This window comes from Gossypium hirsutum, chromosome A05 (genome assembly GCF_007990345.1).
Source record: "Gossypium hirsutum isolate 1008001.06 chromosome A05, Gossypium_hirsutum_v2.1, whole genome shotgun sequence".
Lineage (NCBI taxonomy): Eukaryota > Viridiplantae > Streptophyta > Magnoliopsida > Malvales > Malvaceae > Gossypium > Gossypium hirsutum.
Window position 1 is genome coordinate 19,376,279 of NC_053428.1, and position 20,181 is coordinate 19,396,459.

The 20,181-nt window shown below is 35.5% G+C and overlaps 4 protein-coding genes across 6 annotated transcripts; all 4 read left to right on the forward strand.

The window, feature by feature from the left end:
• Positions 1–1,081: 1,081 nt before the first annotated feature.
• On the forward strand, positions 1,082–2,778 carry LOC107961116 (transcription repressor OFP7). The gene has a single exon (XM_016897354.2). It carries the CDS (start codon positions 1,476–1,478, stop codon positions 2,511–2,513), a length of 1,038 nt encoding a protein of 345 aa, XP_016752843.1. The 5' UTR covers positions 1,082–1,475; the 3' UTR covers positions 2,514–2,778.
• A 927-nt stretch (positions 2,779–3,705) lies between these two features.
• LOC107960407 (outer envelope pore protein 24A, chloroplastic) lies at positions 3,706–6,044 on the forward strand. Its single transcript, XM_016896751.2, has 3 exons — positions 3,706–4,020; positions 4,119–4,475; positions 5,806–6,044. Exons 1-3 carry the CDS (start codon positions 3,823–3,825, stop codon positions 5,884–5,886), a joined length of 636 nt encoding a protein of 211 aa, XP_016752240.1. The 5' UTR covers positions 3,706–3,822; the 3' UTR covers positions 5,887–6,044.
• Positions 6,045–6,756: 712 nt separating this feature from the next.
• Positions 6,757–9,346, forward strand: LOC107960406 (uncharacterized membrane protein At1g75140). The gene has a single exon (XM_016896750.2). It carries the CDS (start codon positions 7,038–7,040, stop codon positions 9,180–9,182), a length of 2,145 nt encoding a protein of 714 aa, XP_016752239.1. The 5' UTR covers positions 6,757–7,037; the 3' UTR covers positions 9,183–9,346.
• Positions 9,347–9,980: 634 nt separating this feature from the next.
• Positions 9,981–18,996, forward strand: LOC107960405 (probable serine/threonine protein kinase IRE4). 3 transcript variants are annotated; one of them, XM_016896746.2, is made up of 18 exons: positions 10,004–10,460; positions 11,491–11,570; positions 11,661–11,870; positions 12,362–13,130; positions 13,215–13,615; positions 14,018–14,190; positions 14,280–14,532; positions 14,962–15,054; positions 15,217–15,357; positions 15,437–15,529; positions 15,691–15,883; positions 15,967–16,052; positions 16,801–16,889; positions 17,012–17,063; positions 17,205–17,261; positions 17,683–17,829; positions 18,390–18,464; positions 18,557–18,996. In XM_016896746.2, the coding sequence occupies exons 1-18, from the start codon at positions 10,271–10,273 to the stop codon at positions 18,650–18,652; spliced, it is 3,198 nt and encodes a 1,065-aa protein (XP_016752235.1). In that variant the 5' UTR covers positions 10,004–10,270; the 3' UTR covers positions 18,653–18,996. The 3 variants fall into 3 exon arrangements, 2 of the variants coding, with proteins under 2 accessions (XP_016752234.1, XP_016752235.1); XM_016896745.2 differs by having other exon boundaries at positions 9,981–10,460; positions 12,362–13,615; XR_001701154.2 differs by having other exon boundaries at positions 12,362–13,615; positions 17,745–17,829; positions 18,557–18,717.
• The last annotated feature ends 1,185 nt before the right edge of the window (positions 18,997–20,181 follow it).

Sequence of the window (20,181 nt, forward strand, 5' to 3'; positions counted from 1 at the left end):
ATTAAATATTTAAAATTAGTATTCTATTTTATCATGTACTAATTCTGATTTGAAATAAATGAATAATATTTTAGAAAATAGATATATAAAATGATGCATTTTGATAAGTACAAAACAAATTTTTATTAGTATTAAACATTATTGATAATATTAGAACTAATAATTTGTAACAAGCATAATTTTAAAATTTCCATCATATTCTTTGTAAAATGTTTAGTCAATCAATTATAATTTTTCAAGATTTTATTAAATGCTTTTCACCTGTACCAATCAATTTTTTTTTATCATTTATTTCATAACTGAAAGAAATTACAACAAGTCTGGGCCTAAATCTCATACAAAATAAAGACCTAAATAAGGCCCGTAACCTATATGAGTCATAGCCTTGGAAGCCAATGATTTTAAAACTCAAATGCAGATAAAAAGGAAAAAAAAAAAAAAGGGAATAAACATTGTTGGTTCAAACATCGATTGCCCTTAATCATACCCTTTTATTTCAAAGGTGCGAGAGGAGACGCTCTCATGTAATTTCGGTCGTTTACCCATGGCATTTGAGAATGCCAAATGATATGATTTATAGGAATGATCTCTAAGATGATGAGAAATTAGAGATATCCTATCTCTCAAATTCCAAATGATGATTCATTTGATCATTAATTATGTTATAAGAAATACGTAAATGAAACGGTTAAAATTAGAAGGATTAGAAAGAGCTTAGTCAGAAGTTTAAAACGTTTAATACGCATGCGCATTGCCGCCAAGTTTCAAACTTCGTTTTTTAATGTTTAATGTTTTGTCTAACTATCATACCTATGCCAATATCACACATCAAACACAAAACCCAACTCAACCCACACCGTTCCGCAGAATGCTTCAAAGTTCTTAGCCTTTCCCCTTAATTTCTTTAAGTTGGTGTCTTCTTTGAGATTTTCCCGAGTCTAATTCCAATAGATCGTCAGCTTCTGATTTAATGCTATGCTGTCAGATTTATGAATCAAATTGCTGTCAGCATTTAAAATCAAAGTTCCATTTTTCAGCAAAGCCTTTAATATTCTTTGTTTATCAATATTTATTACAAATTATGAATCTATTCGGTTGAAACATACACACAAAACAAAACATATGGTACAAAGTGCGGTGTTTGGGCTTTTGTCTCTCACCATTAAAACAAGAGCATCGATACAAATATGAACTCATTTGAAAGTTTTAGTGTATGTGTCAATGTTGACTAGCCACCTAATATACAGATTATGAGCCCAACGTTTCACTTTTAAGGAATTTTATGTAGCTTTCAGTGTATAAAACCTGAGATCATCACTTGGATTCGGTCAGTTAATTATAAGGGAAATTTGGGTAGAAAGATGTTGTTATTTTCTATATACAGCCATATAGCCGGCCATTTCACTTTTATATAATTGTCTTCGGCCTGAAAGCTTCAGCACTTTGAAAGGAAAACAAAAACCAACTTTGGGGAGATGTCTAAACGTTTCAAGCTCAAATTCTTTCGTGTTATACCATCTTTTCAATTTTGTCGATCAAAAAAACCTTCCCATTTACCGGAGACTCCAGGTCCGGTGACCCACCGGCTATCTCCGGTGAATCCTAAAGCATTAGATATCTTTTATCCGAACCTCCCTGCACCGCCGCCGTCGACACCGGACTACTCTTTTTTCAAATGCCATTTGTCACCAAAGATAGCGACAGTTGGCTGCGGTTGCCGAGCAAGATCATCACACACTCAATACTTACCCTCAGTGGACGTTAGTTTTGAGTCACCTGATTACTCGTCGAAGAAAGTAACAGCTCGGTTGCATGCAGTGGTAAATTCCCACAATCACAAGCTTCAAAGGAAAACCTGTAAAGCATCGGTTAGTGATGAGAGCAAAAACGAGGTCGATAAGAAGGATAAGAAGATGGAGAAAGAGAGGGCAACTGCAAGTGTTTCATCGCGTGACAGTGGGTGTTTCAGCAGCGAAGGAACCGAAAACGAGGAGACCAAAACGCTAATCTCCGCTTCACTAAGCTTCTCGGACGATTCATTCCTCGAGTTGAATGAATCACTGGCTGGCGAATCCCATAACGAAACCAAAAAGAGCAAGAAAGAGATAAATAATGGGAAGAAAATGAAGAGACCGAGAAGCTTTGGTTCAAAGAAATACAGAGGACCTTCGAAACCTAACTGTTCAAAGACAAAGACAAAGACGGGAGCTCTATCATCGGAGAGCACTGAAACTGATCCAGCGAGACGGATGATGGTACCTTCGCGCACGGCTGAAGAGAAGGTAAGGGAGAGCGTTGCGGTGGTACAGAAATCGGAGGATCCTTATGAGGACTTCAAGAGGTCAATGCTGGAAATGATATTGGACAAACAGATGTTTGAGGCCGATGATTTGGAGCAGCTGTTGCAGTGCTTTCTTTCTCTAAATTCAAGGCAATATCATGGAATCATCGTGGAGGCTTTTACCGAGATTTGGGAGACCTTGTTCGGCGGTCACCCCAAGAATCTCCTCTGAGTTACAAATGGAACTTCAGAACTTATTAATGGTAAGCACTTGATTTTCCTGTAATAATTATTACTAAATTCGCCATTTCCGTTTCTGATAATTTTGCGGTCAGTTGAATCTTCAAGTTGGACGATAAAATGAAATAGGCATCGTGCAAAAGTATATTATATTCTTTCTCTTTCAGTTTTTAAGGGGGGGGGTTGCAAGCAATCAATTACTATAAATATATGATGTAATTCTTTTATTCATAAATTTTTCAGAAAATTGAAATAAAAGCAAAGATTTTTCTTTTCTAATTAGATGTGTATTTTTCATGAAGGTGTTTCATGCCTTGGCGAAATAATTGTCATCAATCAATGTTGAGTAATTGTGATTATTGAAAAAAAATTAAGTTGCACTGAGGATCAAGAAAAACAACAAATCAATCACCCTCACCGCTACCGAAAATGAAATGCTTTTAAGTTACAGAGCCTAGGCGGACCAAGCTTAAAATAATCATTTTTATAGTATAGAATTAGTATTGTTTATAATAACTATATTAACTAATTAGTACCGTTCAAAAAATCATTTTTGAGGTTTTTTTTAAAATTTAATCCTTGAAATTAATCATTATTTTTATATTAAAATTTCAAATTTTTTTCAATTTAATCTTTAAATTTAACAATCATTTCTATATTGGAATTAATCTTTTTTTGTCCAAATTAGTTCATAATATTTTTTTGTAACCTTAAAGTTCAAGTCTTAATGCAAAAATATTTGTCAAATTCAAACCCCAATTAAAATCCATTATTCAGGAATTAGTTTAGACAAAAATAATTCAAATTTATCAAATTCTAACTTTAAATAATAATTTAAACTTTGTTTTTAATTACAAGTTTGCTCTACACCTCATCCATTTCCACTGTTGGAAGGCTATTGTTGACACCAACAATATAAATTTAAAAGCTTAAACACAATTATTGCAAAAATAAAACTTATCTTAACGTATATTAAAAAAAACAAAAACCAATCGCAATCTAAATTTTTCTAATGAAATTTGAAAAAAATTTCTTTACCATGTAAATAAATAAATATTACTTTTTTATATCAGATTTTTAGTAATGGGCTTTGGCCCATTAATTTGTTCTCCAGACAAAAGATTCTGCAATGAAAAGCCCGAGGATCAATTAAAGATTCGAGCCGTCTAGCCGGAAATTGTGCGCCAAAGAAAATATAAATCCAAAAAAATTTACAAAAGACATGAAAAATAACCCAAACCCTCGACAGTTCCACCAACCTCTCCCTCTTGTCTCGGTTCATTGTCTCTTCCCAAAGAAATATGAAGGCGTCATTGAAAGGCAGATACACCAATGACAAGAGCACCGCCGTCGTTTCCCTTTCCGCCAACGCTGGCGATATCAAGCTACGCGCTTCCCTGACTGATGCGACATTCATCAAGGGTCCCAGCCTGAACGGTTTGACTCTTGCTGTTGAAAAACCCGGCTTCTTCATCATCGACTACGATGTCCCCAAAAAGGCACGCTTAACTTGAAAGACCCAAAATTTCCCCCTTTAACTACGCCTTTAATTAATCGTTGACTTGATGTTTATCTGAATTTTGCCTATTTGGGATAGGATTTTTGGTTTCAGTTCATGAACTCAGTTAGGGTTGCGGAGAAGCCGTTGAAGCTTACTTACATTCACGGCAGAGGGGACAACCGGACCGTGTTGGACGGGACACTCACCTTAGACTCTGCCAACAAGGTGTCGGCTAATTACATGTTTGGTACGAGGAACTGTAAGGTCAAGTACAGTTACTCGCACGGAGGGGCTACGACTTTTGAGCCATGCTATGATTTCGGGAAAAATGCGTGGGATTTTGCAATTTCGAGGAGAGTGTATGACGATGTTTTTAAGGCAACGTATCAGACTTGGAGCAGGGATTTGGCTTTGGAGTGGTCGAGAAACTCTAAGTTTAATGGGACTTTTAAGGTAACTGAAACTAACCAGTTTTTTTTCTTTGATGTTTTTTTTTAATTGAATTTTGAGTGTTTATGTTGCATAATATAGTCTTGAAGTCTGCCATTTCTATTCTGAAATTGGATTTGCAATCTGATTTAACTGAAAATTTAATTAGGGAACTTTAAAAAAGAAATTGACTGATGTGGTTTCCAATATATAATTTAATAGTGACAAAGGTAAATTAAGGTTCATAGAAGATAGCTACAGGTTTTCAATCTCAAATGCAGTCAAAATACTGCATTTTCCCATTTTGCTTTGAAGTTTATTTTCAACAAAGAATTTGGTATGAATGAACTATTTGTCCAAGAAATTGTGTGCAAGAATGAAAACTGAAGTAATATGATGCCTGGGAGTTTCTAATCTGAGAAGACATTTTCTGCAAGATATTTTTCTAAAACACAGTCTTGTGTGGTTATCTGAGCAAGTAAGTAGATAGCTGCTGTTTCCTTGCGTCCGCAACCACCAGAAGCTTTGTTGTTTTCTTGATAAAAGACTTCTGGAATTGTTGAGAAGAGCTTGAAGCAAGCATGACCTTGGATTGATTGAATTGTTTTTCTCAAATGTACATGTTATTTGTATTTGCTTAAGGCGAGGATTTTATTGAATAGCGCAGGTGTTTATATAATGAAATAAAATGCCACCGTTTCTCATTACTTCTAACTAATTAAATGATATAAAGGAGGCAGTTAGGAATGTTTCTGAAGCAATATGCTGGTGTTTTATTGGGGGGTCGCTCATACTGATCCAACCTTTGTACTGAATCAAGTGAAGGGTTACTTTTCTTGCTTGGGAGATTCTAGATGCTCACACTGTGGTAAGGAGTGGATTTATTGAAGAGGAAACCATCTTGTATGGATATATTTGAGGAGGCTTTCCTTTGATGGGATACAAAATTCCAACTAAGGTTGCTTTCTTCGATTGGGATGCATAGAAGCAAACTTTTACTATTGGTAACGACCCAACAAGGCAAAGTTCTGTGTAACATCGGATAAGACAGCTTTGGAATCAATTTGTAGGCTTCTTACCGGCCTTGTCATATAGCCTTGGCCATGCGATGTTAGTAAAACAGATTTGATCCCTACATTTGGTTGTTAAGAGAAGGAAACAGAGCAGCGATTGAGAGCGATTGAGAGGACGAATAGCCCGTGTTGAAAGCTTTTAGATAATTGAGTTTTTGGGTAACATGGCATGTTGAGTTATGATGTGTTGGTTAGAAATTAAGTTTTGAAGACTTAAATACTATTTGTTGACACCGTGACTTGTTGCTTAGTGATCTAACTATTTTTTCTGTCTTTCCCAGATTTCAGCATCCGTCAATCTGGCTGAAGAAACTAAGATCCCGAAGCTTATTGCGGAGAGTTCTTGGGATTTGGAAATGTGATGTTGTTGCTCATCAATATTATCAATTTGCTTTGTTTGAATCACACACATTTGAACTAACAGCTCATTGTGAGCTCAAAAACATAATTGTGTTGCTTGCAACAAAACTTGTACCAGTCATTTGATCAGATTGAATATCACAAATCACCATTCTTGCAAGGCCTTGATATTTCTGTGACTTTGTTTTCATCTTCTATGATGAGATTATGCAGGTCATATCATATAAATCCGACCCAGTGATAAACAAAGATACATGTTTTTTTTTTATTCATTTTATATTTTCAAGAGAAAGGGAAGCCTCATGGTTTTCTTGATAATTATGTTGGTTAACTCTTCTAAACATATAAAATATATTACCTGATGTTATCTTCCCTACTATTGAAAAAAGTGGGTTGCCGATACTTTTGCTGCCTTTTTCATTTTCTGACATTAAGCTGCAGTTCCAAAGGAAAATCAATCAACAAGATTGCATCATCCAAGCTTAGCAACTCGGGAATCTAATTGTGTACTAAATTCAAAATTTAATATATGCAATTTAAATAAATTGATTCATATAATTATTTGAAGAAGCTATTAGTCTGTAACTAAATTCAACAGGATATTACTGCAATTGGTCTTGGATGGATGGTTTCCCGGCAAAAAGGAACAGTAACGGAACGCTTCCTTTTACAAGGGCCCAAACCCAGTCCCAGCAAATGCAGGGCATGAATGTAATACATTTCAAGGCGGCTTAAAACCGTATGCGATTAAAATGGGGGCAAAGTCAAATGTAGAACTAAGAATTTTCTCTCAAAAATGAACGTGTCGTGCTGCAATTGGGTCTCAATAAAACTACAAATAAGCTAACCTGACTGAATCGTTTTCTTCAGATTAGATTATGTTTACTTTTTACCCTCTATATTATTGTTTTCATGGAAAATCCGCATTTCTTGCCCTAACTCGTACTACAGCGTACAAAACCCAAGTCAAAAACGTTACAACAGTTGTTCCTTTGCTCACCATCTCGCCAATCTTCTCACATCAGATTCATCGAATCTAACATAGATTCCACCCGAAATTCTCCGAAACTGAGATCTGTACTTGAGACAGGCTTTGATTTGTAATGGCAAAACATTGAATCAACGAAGTCTTCAAGCTTTCTCCTTTTCAGAAATGGCAAATCCCATCAAAGGCAAGTCTTATCTCTTCCTTTTTCTTTTCATCTTCACTTCTACACCTTTTCCCGTAGTTTTCGCTGGCTCTAACGGACCAATCGAAAACGAGCACCGACATGATCGGATTCCTCACCATGAACCTGACCCTAATAGTCCACATGATTTTATCCCTCAAGAAGTTTTGTTACATAAACTCGAAGAACTAGTTAGAAATCTTAGTGAAATAGTTTCTAGATTAGAATCGAAAATATCGGAGTCTTCAGATTTTGGAAAGAAAGATCAAATTACTGAACAAAAATATGGTGTTAGAAGAGAAGTTGGTGTTGCAGATGGGGGAAAAGGCAGGGCTGTTTCAGTTACTAAATACAGTCCCTTTTGGTCGGAAAGGTTTCAGTTCATGTCAGCTGTGAAATTAGATTCTGATCCAACATGTATAAATGTTTTGCCATTTCGTGATTACGAGGGACTTAGCAAGTATGTTGCTGTGGGAGATGAAAAAGGAAGGGTTTATGTGTTTTTAAGGAATGGGGATGTTGTGGTTGAGTTTTACACCAAGTACGAGTCGCCAATTACGGCAATGGTTTCATACATGTCTGTTTATAAGAATGAGAGTGTTGTCATTACCGGACATCAAAATGGCGTCATCTTGGTACATAGGATTTATGAAGGGTTGAATGGAGAAGAATCGGGTTCGCCTGTAATGGAGACTGTTGGTAAATTTGTGGCTGCAGAAAGCGGGGAAGATGGGTTCCCGATAACTGCATTGGAAGTTCATCATGTTGGGAGGATGAGGTATATTTTGTCAGCAGATCTTAGTGGAAAGATCAGGGTTTTTAAAGAAAATGGATCACTTTATGGATCTGTGATGCCAACAAGTAGGCCGCTTGCATTCTTGAAGCAAAGGCTTTTATTCTTGACGGAGATGGGTGCTGGTTCTTTGGATTTGCGGAGTATGAAGATTAAGGAATCTGAATGCGAAGGGTTGAATCATTCTCTTGCTCGAAATTACGTCTTTGATGCAACGGAACGGTCTAAAGCATATGGTTTCACATCGGATGGTGATTTGATTCATGTTTTGCTGTTGGGTGATAGTATGAACTTCAAGTGCAGGGTTAGGTCCAAGAAAAAGTTGGAAATGAATGAGCCTCTTGCTTTTCTGGCTATTAAGGGATATTTGCTTATCGTTGATCTGGAAAAGATTTTTGTGTATAATGTTTCTACGCTGCATTATGTTAGGGCTGGTGCGCCAAGGTTTCTTTTCTCTGCCGGCTTGGATGAGATCAGGTCTTCGTTTTTAACTCACCAAGTGGTGGATACAAATAAAGAGAGAAGACACGTGACACCCTTAATAGCGAGTGACCGTGAAAAGCTCACTGTTCTTGGCCTTGGAGGTGATTACATTGGAATGTATCGCTCTAACCTTCCGGTTTTGAAAGGGGAATCTAATACGATGCTGTGGACCAGCCCCGTGCTATTTTTCATACTTTTCCTATTTGGGGCTTGGCAATTCTTTGCAAAGAAGAAAGAGGCACTTACATCATGGGGACCAGATGACCCTTTTAGCTCTACATCAGCTACAAATTCTGCTCCACTAGGATCCAACACTGGAGACAGGTCTTTTATAGATTCTTCTTCAAGAGGGGCGGATATGGCGGACCTGAGAAGCTCCGGTCTTCGAAGTAGAAGGTATGGATCCCCTTCTCGGTATCAAGGTGGAGCAACTGGTTCTTTCAGGCCAAGTTCTACGGATCCAAGCTCTAGACCTGCTTCCATCGATCCTAATTATAGAGCGGATCCAAGCTCCAGATCTGCTTCCATTGATCCCAGACCCGCTTCCATTGATCCCAACTATAGAGCGGATCCGGGCTCTAGAGCTGCTCCCATTGATCCCAATTATAGAGTGGATCCGAGCTCTAGAGTTGCTTCCATTGATCCCAATTATAGAGCGGATCCAAGCGCTAGAGGTGCTTCCATTGAGCCCAATTATAGAGCGGATCCGAGTGCTAGAGGTGCTCCGATTGATCCCAATTATAGAGCTGCTCCAGAGCTGAAGTATAGGGGTCCAACCCTGGAATCTGCTGGGTTTTCTAAACGAAGAGAAAGTTTATTTGTGAACAGCCAGGTTGTGGATGACAACAGTTAACTGTTAAAAACCAGTTTCCATTAACTTACATTTCAAGGTGGGTTGCTTTTAAGTTGTCCTTTGCCCTTCCATAAGATATTATGAAAGCCATTTGAGCTTGCCATGTTGTATTTTTAATTTTTAGCAACATAAACGAAGAATAATTGCAGAAGTTTTTAGCATTAGTTCTGGTTTGAAAAATCTGTCTGTTCTTATAGCTAATGGTGTGCTGCCCTGATTTTTCATTTTTCTTCAAATATTTATGTCCGATATTTACGTTTTATATATATCCAAACATATGTTTAACAATATGACTAATTTTAAATGCGGGAAAAATATATGTTTTTTAAAACATACGGCCGATAATTATTGCTAGTATTGTTGATGCTAAATGGTATCATTACACTAAATTTTTTAAATAAGAATACTCTAATAAACTTATTTCTTGTCATAATTTTCCATTTATTACTGAAATGTCAAATGAGCAAGTCAAAACTTGATTTCTCTAAAAAGAAAGGTCAAAACTTAATTGGTCAAGTAAAAACTTGGAGAATTTGTCAAAAAAGTATAGTCATTAAAAATTAAGCAAGCATAAATTTTAATTTACTAACATTTTCTTAAATTTCAAATAAAAATAATTGAGCATATGAAGAATCATAATTTTATATCTTTTACTTGAATATGACTAATTAATCAAAGTAAAGTTTAAAAAGTTTTCAAAGATACTATCATTTCCACCAATAATAATAATAAAATAAAAAGAATAACCCATTTTTTATGGATAGACATAAAAATAGAAATAATAAAAAATATAATGATATAGAGTGCCGCAAGTACCCTTTTTTGCTCATATTTTTTCCCGGTTTGCAAGTGCAACTACGCCGTCTACAACGACTCCTTTGTTTCGGCAACTGCACACTCTTGAGGAGTCCCCATATATATTTTTTCTTACTTTTCCTTTTCCCTTTTTATTTCTAATTTTCAAATTCCCTCTCTGCTATTATTTTAAGTTTATTGTATTTCGAATTGTTTCTTTTTAGTTACAAACTGCTCCGGTAACTTGAAAGAAGCTAGCGGGCAAGGGTTTTAGTTTTGGATGTTTGTTATTGATGGCTGATGCGAGAAGAAACGACCACGTTTTCTCATCGGAAGTCGGGATACCTTCCGGACTGAATCGGATCAAGACCCCACGAGTTCTTTTGAAGGAACAACCGAGTTCGAAACCGGGCGAGTTGAACGAGTCGAGGACTTCGAAGAACAAACAGAAGTCAGTCGCCCGTGGACATGGCCAAAAATCAGGTTTGTCTAGAGAAAGTTCAAATTTATTTTTATTATGATTATTATTATTAATATTGCTTCCTCAAATTTAGCTCGCACGTCCATGTTAAGGCTCTGTTTGCTTCCTGAGAAAGCACGTTTGTGTTATGGATCGCTTTCACTGTTTGTTTTCTGAGAAAACGTGGAGGACAAAAATTAAACTCAACTTCTTCAATGTTAACAAAATTTACTGATGTATATCAAACGTGTTCAAATCATTCTAGAGCTTAAGGATGATTTTCTTTTGGGTGCAATTATAAACTTACAAATTGGGAAAGAGCATGTAATAGCCAGTCGAACTCCGGACCTTGAGGTACCCACTCAGAGCTTTAACCACGTTGTTGACAGAACTTAAGGATGATTAAGCATAAAAGAGTATGATTCTCATTTTTAATACCTTTTGAATCAATACGTATTGCCCCGTCATAGTCAGAATGTACTCGACATGCTCATGCTGAAAAGTTACCATTTGATCAAAAAGAAGATTGTCAATTAGACAACGAATGCCCACACGAAACTGTGAACGCAGGTTAAAGTGATTATAATATTGTTGTTTTATAGGACTGTGTCATTTAAATTATGCCACATGAAAAATAGTTATCCATTGATTTCATCATTTTTACCCCTTTTCTTATGCAAAGGAACACTTTTTCATCTATTAAAGGGCGAGTCTGCTTCAAATTCTTGCAACTTTAATAATTCACCATGCCATTAGTTCTTAGGCTTAATTTTCTGGTTACTGATGGAGAATATTTCTGCTAAAGCTGCTATCTTAGGATAGGGTCTGGGTGATTTATCCAAGTTTGTTTCCTTTTTCCTTATTTTGCTTTATATTCTGCTTCATTTTTTCCGGATTCATTTTTTCTTATCTTATCCTTTTCTTGAGTCTCTGATTTTTCTTGAGTCTCTGATTACCTTTCCTTTTTTTCTAATGAAGAATTGATTGTTGAGAAGAAAAATTAATGTGTATTTGTTACGTTTTTTTGTTTCGAATCTGTATTGGAACAAAAAGGAAAGAAGATGGCACGGTGGCTTTTGTCTTATATTTCAAGGAATTCCACTCAAGCCTTCAATAATGTTACAAATATTGAGGTGAAATTAAATGTACTTACTTTTCTCAAACATTGGCTTACATATCAGTTCCATGATATACTTGTCTTGCATTGAAACCATGATTGACAGGATGGTGTCTTAGAAGTTAAGACACGTGACAGAGAACCTGTGAGAACTAAACTTGGCTACATGGAAAATAAGAATGGAAAGCAATCTTCAGCTGAGAATGCATGCTATAGAATAGTGTCAAAAGGTCTAAAGAGTTTTTCGCATGAATTAGGACCTAAGGGTGGTATTCCATCTGTGTATCCTCGAGCCCACAGTTACAATGATTTAAAGGTACTGTGCTGATATTATTCAAGAAAGAACTTGGTTCATAACATGCTTTGTCAATTCCTTCTCAAGATAAAATAAAAACAAAAGGATTTTGAAATTTATTTTCAAAATTGTTAGTCCAGATATTACATGAAGCATTCATGGTATTATATAGTACAATGTAGTTTTCTCTTTCCTTGAGAGGCTTCATCTATATTGCATGTTGAAGTAACAGCTTTATTCTGATATATGTTCTTTTAATGGCATTAATCAGATTTTGGCTAGTTTACCAGTTTGCTGCAGAAAAATCTAATCACTTTATGTGGATCGTTATTACTGTAACTCTGCATGAAAAATAGTAGTAACATTATGAAACCTTAATGGAGAAGCTGGTGCTTATGTTTCTGATACTTTGCCATTATAGCAGTTCAATTGGACTCTTTCATTTCTGGTTAATCAGTTACTTGTTTCTTTTCTTTTCCTTTTCCTTTCTCTTTCTATGAATTGATCATCAGGAACTATTTGGTTCATTACATTCAAGATTTGATGCTGCTAAAGAGGTGGTAGACACGGAGCTGGCTACTTTTGCTGGGGATGTGATGGATGTTCTTCAGACCATAGACTCCTCATCTCCAGAGGGTCGCAAAATGGCAGAAGATCTTCTGCTTCTTGCCCAGCAATGTGTTGAAATGACCTGTACTGAATTTCGTCTTAAGTGTGAAACAATAGTTCAAGATTTGACAGAAAAAAGACAACAATGTCAAACAGTATTGGTGAAGTGGCTGTGCACGCGTATGCTCTTTATTTTGACACGCTGTACAAGGCTTTTGCAGTTTCAGAAAGAGAAAGAACCAATTGATGAGAATTCTCTTAACAAATTTAAGAAATGTTTAGAAAGCATTCCTGCTGTTGAAATGAGCTGGTCTCTCACTTCCGAAGTTGCTGATTCTCATTCAGCTAATGCTGTGCATCAGAAGGCTGGTGGTGAACACAATTTGCAGGGACAGAATAAGGTGCCTCTTTTCCCTGAGCCAGCTGGACGGAATGGTATAACTTCTGGAAAAGGTTCCACTAATGCTGAGAAAATTTCAGTTGCGCAGGGATCTCAGTCTGATTTTACTTCACAGGAGCAACAATTTTGTCACCCTGGTGGTCATTTTATAGGGGATTCAATGACAAATTTCTGTTATAGTTCACTTGATGAGCACAACCATAATTTTCATGGTTCACTTAGTGAGCCTGAACAAACACTAGATGGATCTGACTCAGTGATCTGTAGAATATGTGAGGAAGCTGTACCTATTTCTCATTTAGAATCTCATTCTTATATATGTGCATATGCGGATAAATGTGCACTGAATTGTATAGATGTAGACGAATGCCTAGTAAAGCTGGCAGAAATATTGGAACTGATTATAGAGTCACGGAATTTGAATTCCATTGGGAGCCCCGAGAATTCAAGAATGCAAAATTTGAGCTCTGCAGTTACATCTGAAGGTTATTCTCCCAAGATAAGTGAGTGGCGAAACAAGGGTGTTGAAGGAATGTTTGAGGACATACATGAGATGGACACTGCCAGTATTGAGGATTCTCATCTAGCTTCTATTGACTTTAAGGGCCATTTGGGCATGAGGCTTGGCAACCATGGAGCGTCATCCTCAACTGGGAGCATGACATCACTATCCTCTACGAATACTCCAAGAGGAAGTCACTTTGATTCTTTCTGGTTGGAGCGTAACAATCCTTCTGAACTAGAGGATTTGCAACAGGTTTGTTGATCTTGAGGATCTCTCATTTTGTTATTTGACATTGTCATCCTGTCTTCTTGTTGTGAAGAATATTTATAATGTTTTGCCAAAATGTGAAGATGCTGAATGAATTTCTAAGGAATCTTATAGAACTAATGTGTTTCTCATGCAGGTCTGTCGAGTAGAAATCCTTAAGTTGTATATTCACCCAATTCAAGGCCTAATTAAATGGATAACAATAATCTGGCTGTATTTTTTTGACAAATCTATGTACGCACATGCATGTGCCTAAATATATACTTTCTTTCAATCATTTTTCTGATATTATGTTCGCAATGAGCTTCTGTCATGCATCTAATGTTGTAATGTTAAAGTGCGATGCTCTTTATAGGTTAATCTGCACTTTTATTGTTGTATCTGCAGATGGTTGACCTTGCAGATATAGCTCGTTGTGTAGCAGACACAGACTTGTTGAAAGAAGGGTCTCATGAGTTCTTGCTTGCATGCATGCAAGACTTGCAGGATGTTTTACGGCATAGTAAGCTTAAAGCTCTTGTAATAGATACTTTTGGAGGCCGAATAGAAACTCTTCTGAGGTAGTGCAATGTTAAAGATATATTTGTGAGACCGAACGCATATATCAACTTGTTTAATCAGTCATTGCGTTTCTTAACTAATCATGCAGGGAGAAATGTATACTTGCTTGTGAAGCAACAGATATAAAAAGTCCAACGAGTTGCATTGAACAAAGAGAAAACTCTAGACATCTCTCAGATAATGCATCTCAAAGTAGCACGGTGTCAACTCCTTTACATATGTCCCACAAAGAGAGAACAACAATAGATGATTTTGAGATCATCAAACCAATTAGCAGAGGTGCCTTTGGTAAAGTCTTTCTTGCACGCAAACGGACGACAGGTGACCTATTTGCAATAAAGGTAAAATTCCTTTTTCTGTTATTTTCCACCAACAAAAAATAAAGGACATACAAGAATCTATAATGTCTATTATAATACGCATGTACATGACAAGGAAAATGCCAAAGAATCTATTATGGTACATGTTTCTGTTTCTAAAAACTGAACTTTGACAGCACCAACTGGTTGCTTAATTGACTTCTAAGAATAATTTGGAGCTTTGTGCAGCCAACACATCTCGAGTTAGTTGATTGGAATTTGAATTCAACATTATGATTTCTTCTGCCAGAACATACTAAAAATAAGTCTAATTATAAGTTTCAAGGTTTTAATTTTCTTGTAAAGCATTAGATTGATGAACAGTAATCTTCAGCACTTTTGTTTTTGTGGTTGGGGGGGGGAGGGTCTGGTTTTACTCTATAACTCAATGCAATTTCTCTGCTTATGTAGGTTCTCAAGAAATTGGATATGATACGTAAAAATGATATTGAGCGTATATTAGCTGAACGGAATATTCTAATAGCAGTTCGGAACCCTTTTGTGGTAAATTCCAATTCTAGCATGCTTTGAGCTCTAAAATTCTCCACTTTAATTTAAATAAAATGCATTAACCACATTTTCCAAGTTTATCTTGTAGCCCTGCTTTAAATTTTCTTATTTACAATGATGCTAGTTGAATAAAAAGATGTGAGTTCATCATTTCAGGTTCGATTTTTTTATTCATTCACCTGTAGAGATAACCTCTATTTGGTTATGGAATATCTCAATGGTGGTGACCTATACTCATTACTCAGAAAGGTTGGATGCCTTGACGAAGAAGTAGCTCGAACATATATTGCGGAGCTGGTTTGTACCAATCATTGTATATGATGCATACCAATCTAATTCTTGTCTGGACTTTTCTTAGATTACATCCATATTTCAGGTTCTTGCTTTAGAGTATCTCCATTCCGTTGGAATTGTGCATCGTGACTTGAAACCAGACAACATACTAATTGCACATGATGGTCACATTAAGGTCTGGCGTATGAACAGTGGATTTGTTTTTTCAATGTATTAAGTACATTATGTAGCTGATCAAGAAGCATCGAGTTCTAGTTTAACTTGCTCTTTCTGCGTATATTCATTAACTTCATGTTATTGTAGTGCTAATGAGCTAATTATTGCTTATGTTACCAGCTTACAGACTTTGGACTATCAAAAATTGGCCTCATAAACAACACAATTGATTTATCTGGACCTGAAACAACTGGAACAACTTCATTAGACACTTGTAATCTACATAAGCAACAAATGGAGGATAGAAGTCGGCACTCAGCAGTTGGGACACCTGATTACCTGGCCCCTGAAATTCTTCTTGGCACTGAGCATGGTTTGGATTCAAGCTGATGTAAGGTTTATTCCAAGTCTTTAGTAGAATTGACATTTGATATTTCTACATTGAGATTCATGCAGGTTATGCTGCGGACTGGTGGTCAGTGGGTATAATCTTGTTTGAGTTCATAACAGGAATTCCACCTTTCGCTGCTGAATGCCCTGAGGTATATATCTTCAAGTATTCTCTTCTTTCGTTCATATCCTCATCCTTAATTCAGTATGTAACTTTGATCAAGGTGTTCAATTCTTATTTCCATTTGGTGGTCAAGCAGAATCCTGCTTCATTGAATCTTTATGTTGATGTGGATTCTCTTTTAATTCATTGTGTTGCCTCTCAAGTTTCAACGACATGATTCTACTGCCCAAAACAAGAAATTTTATGATCTTTAGCTTAGGTCTTGAAAAGGGAACACATACAACAACCTTTATTTTTGTAGTGAAGTCACGGCTAAGGTTTTGTTTTATAACTGCAAATGGCTGTCTCTATACCATATATGATTGATGTAGACAATATCTTGCCTTTAAGTTTCATAATAAGTGCAACATTTATAGATTCCTTCACTTGAATTTGTGTTTTTGTTGTTCTCATTGAACTGGATAGTAACTCCGTTTATCAAATTAGTCTCTTGGATACATGTTTAAGTGATGAAACTTTTGCATTAAACTTTAGTTGTTTGGATATTATTTCATCTTGCAATTATTAGTGACCATAATGTATGATCTCTAGCCGCCATGCATCTTTTAAGCATTTTATGTTCTTTGAATTTGTTTGAAAAGTGGCATGGATTCCTCTTTCATCTCTTGAACTCACTCCTTACCAGATTCCTTCTTATTAGCATAATGCTTTGTAGAAGTATGTTGGCAACTAGGAACTGCTCTGTTTCATGCCTCATTCTTGTCATCGCTTTGCAGATAATTTTTGACAACATTCTGAACAGAAAGATTCCATGGCCATCTGTGCCTAGTGAGATCTCCTATGAGGCTCAAGATCTAATTAACAGGTTGTTGCTTTTTTTTTTTGAATCTTTAAGATATGATGATAGCTTGTATTCTATTGCCTTCTCTTGTTGAGGGAAAATTTCATTTAGAACAACTTATTCAGTTCTGGTACATTTTCTTACAGGTTGCTTACACATGATCCTAAACAGCGGTTAGGAGCAAATGGAGCAACTGAGGTTTTTCATCACTTTCTAACTTTTTTTATTTCATGGAAAAGCTAAATATACCGTTCATTCACTAGTAAAACTTGAAAAATAGGTTATATTATGCTACCGTGATTCCTGTGACATTTTTAATTAAGAAGGACCATCTTACAGGTAAAAGCACATGCTTTTTTCAATGGAGTTAACTGGGATAGTCTTGCATTGCAAAAGGTATGAATCCACATATGCCATTCTTTCTTGCTTCTAGCAGAATGTCTGACAGTTATGTTCGCTGGGATAGTCTTTCAATACCTATTTGAAGATGGCTTGGTGTTACTCATTACAATCATTTAAGGTTTTTATTGTCTTTTTCTATTGGGCTTGTAACCATTACCCATTTGTATTGCTGTGTATGCTTAAGCACTTTTAGTATTGATACAGTAATTTTGGTAATTTCTTCTCAAGTTGTGAAAGTTTTAACATTTTATAGATGTTTTCTTACTTTTTGATGCATGTATATATCCTGCATATAACAGCAAGAATATTCAATTTTTGGGAGAAGAAAAGGGGCTTGGTTAGGAGAATAGTAGAAACTGTTGATTTGTCTTTGATGGAGATCCAATATTAGCATGTTAACATTAGCTTGTTGTAGGCTGCCTTTGTACCACACACTGATAGTGCAGATGACACCAGCTATTTTTTATCACGTTTTAGTCAAATTTCCGGCGGAATCCCTGAGAATGAATGTAGCAGTTCTGATAATGAGACTTATGACTCAGGATCAAATACTGGACCGGAGGTAATCTTCTAACTTATTGACCATACTATCCGCTAGTGAATCTGATCAAAAAGTGATACTTTTTTACTTAACCTAGAGGGATGGACATGTCGGAAATCATGCTCAGATTCAGTCTTAATCCGGAATTTTCATTTTGAATGGTGCCACTGAGGATCTTAATTTATATCCATAGCCAAACTCAATTAGCGGTTAAAGCTTTGTGGTTTTATTATGCTTGGTTTTGAGTAGTATATATTCTATCAAGAAAATGGCCGCAATACCAACAAATGTTGGTGCAATGGCAAGGCACATTGCACTCCAAATGAGAGAACATAGGTTCAAACCTTTGAGACAACATTGTTGAGAAGAACAGCCATAAACCTCAAATATGAAGCATAAAAAGGGACATGAAAAATACCAAAAAAAAAGAAAGTAAAAGAACATTGATGCAATATTCATCCTTTGCGATAGGAGATTTTGTAGAGGAAAAAAATGTTTTCAATTTGGATGAAATCTATTTTCTGTTGCTACATGCATGCGGCAACTCTATCATGATTATCTCTTGTTTCTTCTTTATTCAGATGGATGAATGCGGTGACTTAGCAGAGTTTGATTCCTCTCCTCTTAATCTCTCATTAATAAATTTTTCCTTTAAGGTATGGCACTTGATCATGTTGAGACATACAGAGATATATTTACTCGTACACTTGTGGCGATCAATTTTTCAAATATACTATTTGTTTTGCAGAACTTGTCACAATTGGCATCAATAAATCATGATGTTCTCGTACAATCTGGGAAGGATTCAGCCAAGTCCTCTCCATCCAGAGGTTTAGGGATATAGCTTCAAATTCATTGTTGAATCTAGTACCAAAGGTATCTTTTCATAAATCCATGTCTTTGGATCATTTATTTTAATCAAAATGATCGATGAAAGGGAAGAGAAAATGGTTCAAGCGACCCTAAATACTTAAGAGAGTTTCATACCTACTTTTAGGTAGCGTTTGTGCTTTCTCAAGTTATGATTTCAATAGATTGTGATTGATGGGAAAATTACTTCACAACTTTTGGTATAAATCGAAAGATATTGTTTAAAGTCCCATAAAAGTTACATTATCATATTTCGTTCATTAAGCACTTTTATAGGAATGTAATTATAATTTATGAATTTATCCTGATTAAATAAAAGATCACTTTCATGTATTTAATTTTTATAATAAATTTTATTCTTAATAAATATTTGGATTAACTGTTTAATAATAAATTTTAATTAATATTTTATTTTTTTTTAATTTATAATGTTAATTGAAAGTAAAATTGTTTCAAATTTGTCTTATATATATTTTTTGAGTATATTAACGCACATATAAAATCATGTATATATAAAACTTGTTTTAGAATAACTAGAAAATATTATTATAAACACTAAATAGGTGCTTAATATATAGTGAAAGGAGATAAAATTAAAAAAAAAAAAAAGAGCTAAGATGAATGAGACGCTGGCGGTGGCAGACTTTACGTTTGGTGTAAGCTCTGATTTTTCGAATTCTGGTGTCGGTCGGGCTACTAAAAAAGTTCATTGACGGCTGACCTTACCAGCAGACACAGAAGACGAAACTGTTGATGGGAATGGGAGGAAGATTGAGGAGACTGATACGCCAAAGTTATCCTACAAAAGATTTTGTAGCTTTATAATGTATAGCTTAATGTTGTGCAATAATCAGAACAGTAGCTTTATATCATTTGAAATCACTAACCTGTTTACGAAGCCTGAAAACTTGAATCATATTGGAATATGGCTAAAGCTTTCTCAAATGCTCAAGGTATTACTAATTTGATCACAGTTGGGCCAGGCCTGCATGGGCCTTTCCTTTAAGGTCCATATGAATTTGCCACCAAGTTAAATATTTCCTTTTCTCTTTCAAATAATATTTAACGTAAATACTAAACATATGTTCATTTGAAATGGCAAAATTGAGAAAATATTATTTTATAAAAATAAGGATTTTTTTAGTAAACTCACAACTCAATTGAAGTCCGATTGAGGTGAGAACTTTAAATATTAGTATAGATAGTGTAAAAAGACTTTTAAAGTGATTTCTCTCAATTTCAAGAGTGAGTAACTAATTAGAGACAATTAATCATGAGATTAATATTTTTCATCAATGGTGCATGATCTTAATTGGTATAATAATAATTTTAGCCCTCAAAAGTTACACATCCTATCATTTGGTTCAAATTTAACAAAATTATCCTGCAATATCTATGTAAATGTTGAGGTTAAATTGTTAAATTTATTAGAATTAAGGTCAAAATGACAAAATTATCCTGCAACATCGAAGGATAAAATTGTTACTATACCAATCAAAATTA